At 37.9% G+C, this 8,852-nt stretch overlaps 4 protein-coding genes across 4 annotated transcripts in view; 2 read left to right on the top strand and 2 right to left on the bottom strand.

Moving 5' to 3' along the window:
• Nucleotides 2,247-3,203, bottom strand: LOC104778981. Its single transcript, XM_010503382.1, has one exon. It carries the CDS (start codon nucleotides 3,201-3,203, stop codon nucleotides 2,247-2,249), a length of 957 nt encoding a protein of 318 aa, XP_010501684.1.
• On the top strand, nucleotides 3,692-4,306 carry LOC104778980 (putative eggshell protein). Its single transcript, XM_010503381.1, has 2 exons — nucleotides 3,692-3,722; nucleotides 3,786-4,306. Exons 1-2 carry the CDS (start codon nucleotides 3,692-3,694, stop codon nucleotides 4,304-4,306), a joined length of 552 nt encoding a protein of 183 aa, XP_010501683.1.
• Nucleotides 5,952-7,449, bottom strand: LOC104757484 (mitochondrial amidoxime reducing component 2; the record flags this gene model as incomplete). The annotated part of the gene is given in 7 exon segments (XM_010501344.2): nucleotides 5,952-6,236; nucleotides 6,321-6,431; nucleotides 6,521-6,623; nucleotides 6,713-6,777; nucleotides 6,845-6,933; nucleotides 7,041-7,217; nucleotides 7,300-7,449. Coding segments are annotated over 7 exon segments (821 nt in total), but the record flags the coding sequence as incomplete, so codon positions are not given.
• Nucleotides 8,094-8,852, top strand: part of LOC104778979 (UDP-glycosyltransferase 79B9-like) — an 832-nt gene continuing 73 nt past the window's right edge. Inside the window, exon 1 of the mRNA XM_019240211.1 lies at nucleotides 8,094-8,793. Within this exon, the coding sequence (XP_019095756.1) occupies nucleotides 8,094-8,793 (700 nt within the window). The remainder of the gene's footprint in view (nucleotides 8,794-8,852) is intronic.

The raw sequence follows: 8,852 nt of genomic DNA, 5'->3' as shown, positions 1-8,852 counted from the left end.
AATCACAAAGGAAAACAACGCATCTCAAGTTTAACATCCCCGGATAGCGTACTTCTAAAATCTCTCTAAGGACACCATAGTACACAACATCACTTGTATGAGATGATATACCCGAATCGGTTGTTCTCCGCCTACTTCCTTCCTCGTGAATCCGAAATGCATATCCCCTCGTGCAATACCCCGGACAAGACGTTGCAATATAGTTGGGACCGTTTACTAATTCTACTAACCATGTTGGAAATGTTTGTCCTTTTTCGCTTTCATCGTTAACCTTAAAAAATATGTTTAAAAAAATTAATGATATTTAATATTAAATTTTTATTAAACCAAGCTATTAAAACACTTACATAATATTTCAACCAAGGCGCAAAATCCCTTTGCTTATGCTCATCAAGCTGCTCCTCGGTATATGTCGGGTAGTAAGAGCGTATTAACGCCATGTAAATCCTATTACAAAACCAAAAAAAAACCGAATTTTAGAAGATATGAAATTATAAATTTAAGTTTTAATTCATATTAATTTTAAAATGTACCTCTCATATTCCATAATATCCTCACAATTTGTGAGAATATACATATGTAAGTGCGTATACTCTTGCTGCGACAGTTGGCGATTCTTTCTTGTCCCGCTGAGTTTTCCTACTTGTGTAAACAAGTTAGGTACGTATACCGAATAACTAGCCACTTCGCCTCCATCATCATGACAAGTAGGACGTCGTCTTTTTGTACGAACTTGGGCAGGAAAGTAAAATTTGGCAAAATTTGAGGCTTCTTCGTTTATACTTTGTGCCACAATAGAGCCTCCAACTTTGCTTAAATTTTTGACCTTCTTCTTCAGATAAAACATATACCGCTCAAAAGGATACATCCACCGGTACTGAACAGGACCACCAAGTTTAGCTTCGCGCGGAAGGTGTATTGGGAGATGCTCCATAACATCAAAAAAAGATGGGGGGAATATCTTCTCGAGATTGCATAGGATCATTGGTATGTTTTCTTCCAAGTTACGAATACCGTCAACTGTAAGTGTTTTAGAGCATAAATCCCGAAAAAATGCACCTACCCCTGTAAGTAAAAAGAAGATCGGATTAATACTGTAAAACCTCTATGAATTAATTCTTTGTTGTATATATAAATAAATATGTAAATAATTCTTTAAACAATGGCGATATTTAGAAATGTACTTGCAATTGCTTGGTGGACATTACTTGGTAAAAGATGCTCAAATGCAAATGGAAGAAGTCGCTGGATCACAACATGACAATCATGGCTCTTCATTCGAGTAAACTTTCTTTCAGCCATATCAACACAATTACGTAAATTAGATGTGTATCCGTCAGAAAATTTAATATCGTGGGTAATCCAGTGGAAGAACGCTTCCTTCTTGCGCGTGTCTAACCGAAATGCCGGGACTGGACATCTCCCATTTTCTAGTACATGAAGCGGATCGCGATCACAAATATCTGGCAAATCTAATCTAGATTTAAAATTATCTTTTGTCTTTCCCGGGACATTTAGAACAGTGTTCATGAGGTTGTCGAAGACGTTATTCTCGACGTGCATGACATCTAGATTATGTTTCAACAAAAGATCTTTCCAATAAGGCAACACCCAAAAAATGCTATGTTTATACCAATTGTGATTGATGCCAGCACCGTAAACAACAACATGTCCATTACCACCACAATTTGTAGTCCTCACTGCTCCAAAATCTCTTAACTGTTCCAGTAAAATATTTCCGTCGACTTCAGGAGGTGGTGCATCAACCACTTGCTTATTCTATGACAATCAAACCAACTCGTTTTACGTCCGTGCCTCAACTGGGACGCATCTGTATTATCTTGACAGTACGGACACGCTAACCTTCCATGAGTTGACCATCCAGATAGCATCCCATAAGCTGGAAAGTCACTAATCGTCCACATAAGTGCTGCACACATCTGGAAATTCTGCTTGGTTAAAACGTCATATGCTGTAGCACCATGATCCCATAACATTTTCAGCTCATATATCAACGGTTGCAGAAACACATCAAGAGATCTCTTCGGATGATCTGGACCGGGAACCAAAATCGAAAGGAAAAGAAACTCTCGACGCATGCACAAAGATGGCGGTAAGTTATAAGGTGTTACGATTACTGGCCACAACGAATATTGCCTTCCATGCTTTCCAAATGGGTTGAAACCATCTATAGATAATCCTAGGTACACGTTTCTTGGCTCATACGCAAAATCTGGATACACAGATTAGAAATGCCTCCATGCTTTTGCATCTGAAGGATGCGTAATCTCTCCGTTTGATCTATGTTCTGTGTGCCATCTTATTGGACCAGCCGTACGCTCAGATTGATATAATCGCTTCAGCCTTTCTGTGATCGGTAAATACCACATCCGCTTATATGGAACTGGAACCCTACCGCTTGTTTCCTGATATCTTGGTTTTTGACAAAATCGACACCTTGTCCTATCTTCGTCTTCTCTCCAATAGATCATGCAATTATCTTCGCATACATCTATCATTTGATACGACAAACCAAGACCGGCGACCAATTTCTGAATCTCGTAATATGTACCTGGAAAATGATTATCTTCAGGCAAAATGTCTTTCACAAAATCTGTTATCGCATCCACACATTCCTCAGCCAAATTGTAGTCCGTCTTTATGGTCATCAATCTGCTTGCAGATGATAAAGCCGAATGACCTTCCCTACAACCTTCATATAACGGCTGCTTAGCTGCGTCCAACATAGAAAAAAACTTGCATGCCTCTGCATTAGGTTCCTCTAACCTATCAACATTTTGACCCATCGATTGCATATTTTCCCTATATGCATCATTCACCATCTCAACAGTACCCACACCATAATCTACTTCTGTTCTAGGTTCCTCTACGCTATCAACAATATATGGTTCGCTAGAACTAATATACTCTGGTCTTTCACCATGGAGAAACCAAATTTTGTAACCCGGCATAAAACCATTCGAATAAAGATGACCCCATACTAAATCAATCCTAATATTGTGAGAATTCCGGCAAATCGAACATGGACATTTCAACTTACGGGTTTGAAGAACGATCGGTTGTTGACATGCCAACTCCATAAACTCGCCTACACCACGAGCATACTCATCATTCAATAAATTTGATTCTGGATCGAGCATCGGTCCGTCCATCCAAGATCGAAAATAAGAAGAAGAAGACATTTTTTGTTTTTTCTAAAAAAATGAGTGAGAGTATGAGAAGGAGTGGTTCGTTTTATAGAGAAAGTAAATTTTGTATCCGTCCGTACTCTGTCAGTAATCCGTCAGTAATTTTTGAAATTTTCAAAGCTACATTAACGGATATATTTACCGACGAATATCCGACGGATATTTATTTAAATGGATATAATAATGGATACGTTTATGGACGGATTTCCGATGGCTGTAAATTAATACCCGTCGGAAATCTGTTGGTAATTGAATAATATACAAACAACAACAACAACGGATATATTTACCGACGAAATTCCGACGGAAAATACTGACGGTAGTATCTGGTCGGTAATCCGTCGGAAATGTTGATTTACCGATAAAATTCCGACGGAAAATACTGACGGTAGTATCTGGTCGGTAATCCGTCAGAAATGTTGACAGATTACTGACGGATAATGTTTGTTGGTAAATTTCTGACGGAAAGCTGACAAACTTTTATGGCGTCAGAAATCGGTCAGTATATCGTCGGTAATTACCGACAGATAGTTGCCCGTCAGAAGTGCCGTCAGTTATGATCTTGTTTTCTTGTAGTGTATGTTTTCTACTTTAATCCGGAAAGGAACACTCTCCAACGTGTAGAAATCAAAGGTGTTGGAGCTGACGGAGAAGCATTTGAAACTGACTGTAAAGTTTACGCCTTTGTAGACCATGTAGAGGATATAAGTGTTAAAACTCAATTCCAGCCTTACAAAGGGGATGAGGATGAGGATGAGGATGAGGATGAAGACGGATATGAAGAGAGATATGAATATGGATATGATGAATATAGATATGAAGACGGATATGAAGAGGGATATGAATATGGATATGAATGTGAATATCAGTACGGATATGAAGACGGATATGTAGAGGGATATAAATATGGATATGAAGACGGATATGTAGAGGGATATGAATTTGGAGATGAAGACGGATATGTAGAGGGATATGAATTTGGAGATGAAGACGGATATGGTCAATATGGATATGAAGAGAGATATCGAGAGGGATATCAAGACGGATATGAAGATGATGAAGAAGAAAAAGAGTTAGAGAGGCATGAGGAGAGCTGAATCGTATATAACCTTTTTCGACTGTTTTTGATTTAAGTTTCCATATTATATCTACTTCAATCAAAGCAAGATTTGGCTCCACTCTTTTGAGTCAATCCTCTTCCTTTATCGTTCACAATCAACCAGTTTCGTTCCCATAGGAATCCTAAGCAACCAAACCCCAAACACAACTTAGCTTTTCCTACATTTCCCCCAACAAATCACACAACAATGAAAACCGCTTATATTCAAATAAACGCACAAAAGATGACAAACTTCATCATCAAATTGTTTATTCATGACTTTAAAACTTTATTCTTCGCCATTTTATTGTTAGCAATCGATCTTCGGATGAGAGAATTGACATGATGGGGTGGTCATAGTTTGGCTGGTTATATATATCTGGTTCTTCCAATATGCTTTTCCAGAGCCATGTGGTCTTTGCTGAAGCAACCCAAGAGTCTGAAGCATGTTGATGTTGAGAATGTGCCAGAAGAATGTTATATCCCATCCGTTCATCTTGAGATCTTATTTTGTCACGAGTGGTGAACACTAGATTACTAATTATCCCACACACAAAAAAACACACCGTGGCAAATATGCCTGCTAGTATCTCGATTATGTCTTTTAAAAAAAACAAAAATTGGTACGTTAAAATCTCTAAATCTTATTGTTGATAATGTGAGAGGTCAAAGTTTTGATAATAGGTCTAAAATGAAAGGAAATCATCAAGGGATTCAAAATAGATTGCTTGATGTTACAAAAGCAGTATTTGTGTGAAAAGGTTTTTTTTTTTGGGAGCATTGTAGAAAATAATAGAATATTTTGCTTGATCATGTTCCTTACATGACTATATGAAATCTTTTTCTAATACCCGATGAGAAAATCGAATAAAAAGCAATGTTTTTAAAACCGGACCGGACCGGCGGTCGAACCACGTTAACCCGCGAACCAGCAACATATCTGGTTGGGTTAATATCAAAACCCAAAGAAAACTGAACCGGTAAAAAAAATCATATTAACCCGCCAAAAAACGAAAAACCAGTGAACCATTAAACCGGATAAAACTGGGTTCTACTTTTTTTTTGTAAAAATGGGTGCAATTAATTTAATTAATTTCCTTTTCTAGTTTTCTTCTTAGCAAATTAGCAATAGTAGGGTTTCTAGTTAACACTCTTATTCTCTTATTGCTTTTAGATTTGAATTTCTAAAATATTTTACTATTACTGGTTATATTTTGAGTTTGTTACACTTTGAATTTATTACTTTTTAAGGTTTTTTAAAAATATTATGATTATTGAAGTATTTTATTTGGTATATCCAATTATATCATAGTTGTAATCATTGGAAAAAATAGAAGACATATCCATACCTATTATTTATAAAAATATCATCAAAATCAATTGAACCCGGTTGACCCCGGTTGACCCCGGTCGAACCATATTGACTCATGACCCAGAAGCTTTTCCGGTTCAGTTACCGGTCCGGTTTTAAAAACATTGATAAAAAGTGATAAAGCTATTAGGCTTGGAGCTCCTCAACTGAGACGAATCGATCTATATGAGTCATGTGATACCATAGCAGAGAGTGAAGCCCAAAGATAGTGATTTCAGTTGAGAATTTTGAGTTTTTACTTAGTATATGAAATTTTGTTTTTTTATGAACAAGGTAAAGCATCAATATGCATTGATAGTGCTACAAAAAAAATTAGAAGGTATAATGTTATACTTTGAAGTATAGGATAAGTATACAATTATAAGTGAATGGTTAGAACAAGATAAGAGAGAGATTCACGATTCTATACTTAAGCTGCAAGTTTCTTGGATCAAGTTGCTGCTTCAGCAGGAGACGACAGTTTTCCAAGGACCACAATGGAATCACCAATTTCAATTGTTTTTCCAATTCCATCGCCGAGTCGATCTTTCCAAACCATGTTCTGCCCAAAGTATATCTGCATATCATTTTCATATCTATCATTCAAAACCCTCATATTCATTTTGTTATTATGATGATACACCCGGACCACGGTCTTTACCTTTCCCTGTGGTTTCCTCTTTGGCTGTAAAACTTTGTCTGACCTGAAATTTCTCAAAGTCTCAATCGGCTCTTGACCTGCTATCCCAGTTTCTTGACTAATGGTAGGTACCTGATCATGGAAAAATTAAAAAGCTTATCCTTATACGAACAAAACAAAAGATTCATAGAGTTTTGAACTACGTTAAGGTTTTGATATACCTTGCAACGGGAGCATAGTTTCACACCGTGAAAGGTGAAATCATTGATAAGGATCTCTGTCCATAAGTCTTCAGCAAATGGTTCACATCCATCAACAAAGATGCTGTAATTAACATTTCCCAAGTGAGAGCTATCAATAAGTGTTGTTACAACAAAGCAATAAAAACACTGAGGACTTTCTTTTGAACCTACTTGGGTCTAAATCGGTTGATCGGTACAGGCTCCTTGAGAAGCTTATTTAGGAAATCAAGCGAACCCTGGAAATAGCACGAGAGACTATGTAAAGCAGAACCAAAAGAAAGAAACCGAATTTGATCCTCTGACCTGTGATATAAGCAAGAATGGATACATATCTGAGAACTTCGCAATGTGACCTGGAGCATAATTTGGATCCGCAGGCCTAGTCTCAGAGGCTGCAATATAACAGCAACATGTGACTCATGATTAAACATGCCAAAATGTTTCAAAGGAGTCAAGCTGTAAGATTAACTAATTAAGACAGGGAAAAAGTATATGAAACCTGAATCAAAACGAACAAGTCGACAAGGCTTGCCAACAAAATTTGTAAACCACTGAGATGCTTCTTCTCCTTCATCTAGTGCGGAGCCAGACCACTCCCAAACTGAGACACCGTCTGCTATTTTGTCGGGTTTAGCTAGGGAGACCTTAAGGGCATCCATACCAGGAGCTCTAACCACTGCAAAAACACAGCCAAAAGATGAGAAAAAAGACAAAAGAAAAGCCAGTTATAGAAGAAGACTAAAAACAAACAATCTGACCCATGTTAGAGCTCTTGTTGGGCTCCCAATCCTCTGCAAAGGCATGCTTAGGCATTTCTACTTCAATCAAAGCAAGCTTTGGTTCCACTCTTTGAGTCAATCCTCTTCCTTTATCGTTCACAATCAACCAGTTCCGATCCCATAGGAATCCTAAGCAACCAAACCCCCAAAAAAACTTAGCTTTTCTACTTCTCCCCACCCAACAAATCACACAACAATGACAACAGCTTATAATATTCAAGTCATTCACATTCCAAGTCTTAAAACATTTTTAGAGCATCACTGCAGGACAGCACAAAATTCAAAATTTCCCCCACTTGAAGAACATCCAGAGTCACACCTCAAAGACTACTTAGAACACTCACAAGTTTCATTAACTATATCAAGAACCCATCAACAAGAGCTCACAACAACATCTGAAACTGAAGCAAACAAGAAGTGTCACTGATTCATGATGAGCCCTTAAAAACAGACTACGCGACGATATCGTTCAATAACTTAAACCCACATGAAGAAATACCTCTCATATGAAACCCAAAAAGGAAAAATCGAAATTGAAAAAAAAAAAAAAAAAAAAAAAAAAAAAAATCTTGATCAGACTTTTTTTGATATATATATAGGAGTTATCTCAATCGCATAAACTATATAGCAAGAAAAGAAACAGAAAAACAAAAAAAAAAAGTATATCATTTGAAAGTTCAAACGCAACAAAAATTATTCTGGCTCTTTTTGAAATCTTTCTTTTTTGTTTGTTTTTCGGTGTTCTGCTTGTTTCGAAAATTTAGGAAAGAAAAATGGGTGAAAAGTTTCACGCTTTTATGTTCCCGTGGTTCGCTTTTGGTCATATGATTCCGTTCTTGCATCTAGCCAACAAGTTAGCACAGAATGGTCATAAAGTCACTTTCTTGCTGCCTAAGAAAGCTCAAAAACAATTGGAACATCACAATCTGTTCCCAGACAGCATCGTCTTTCACACTCTTACTATTCCTCATGTTGATGGCCTCCCTGCTGGCGCCGAGACCGCGTCGGATGTCCCACTCTCACTGGAGAAGTTTCTGACCGCAGCCATAAATCTCACACGCGATCAGGCCGAAGCAGCCGTTCGTGCTTTGAGACCAGACCTGATATTTTTCGATTTTTCTCATTGGGTTCCGGAAATGGCGAAAGAACATGGAGTCAAGAGTGTGATGTACTTTGTGGCAGGGGCTGTCTCCATGGCTCATTCACTTGTCCCCGGTGGTGAATTTGGAGTACCTCCACCGGGTTATCCTTCATCGAAAGTGTTGTTCCGTGAGCAAGATGCTCATGCCTTATTGTCCTTTTCCATATACTATGAGAGCCTGTATCACCGGTTAACCACAGGTCTTATGAATTGTGATTTCATCTCACTTAGGACTTGCAAAGAAGTTGAAGGTAAATTCTGTGACTATATTGAGAGTCAATACCAGAGAAAGGTTCTTTTGACAGGTCCAATGCATCCAGAGCCAGACAACAGTAAAACACTTGAAGCTAGATGGAGTCACTGGCTGAGTCGGTTCGAACCGGGATCGGTA

The sequence above is a fragment of the Camelina sativa genome, chromosome 3 (genome assembly GCF_000633955.1).
Source record: "Camelina sativa cultivar DH55 chromosome 3, Cs, whole genome shotgun sequence".
NCBI classification, from domain to species: Eukaryota; Viridiplantae; Streptophyta; class Magnoliopsida; order Brassicales; family Brassicaceae; genus Camelina; species Camelina sativa.
The sequence above is the reverse complement of the archived record's forward strand: the minus strand, read 5'-3'. Positions and strand labels throughout refer to the sequence as shown.

Bases quoted from the DNA above. Each gene is read 5' to 3' on its own strand.
- LOC104778980 (XM_010503381.1), top strand. From the start codon at position 3,692: ATGGCGTCAGAAATCGGTCAGTATATCGTCG. The intron at 3,723-3,785 runs GTAATTACCGAC...GTTTTCTTGTAG, and splicing joins AATCGGTCAGTATATCGTCG to TGTATGTTTTCTACTTTAAT.
- LOC104778981 (XM_010503382.1), bottom strand. From the start codon at position 3,203: ATGTCTTCTTCTTCTTATTTTCGATCTTGGATGGACGGACCGATGCTC.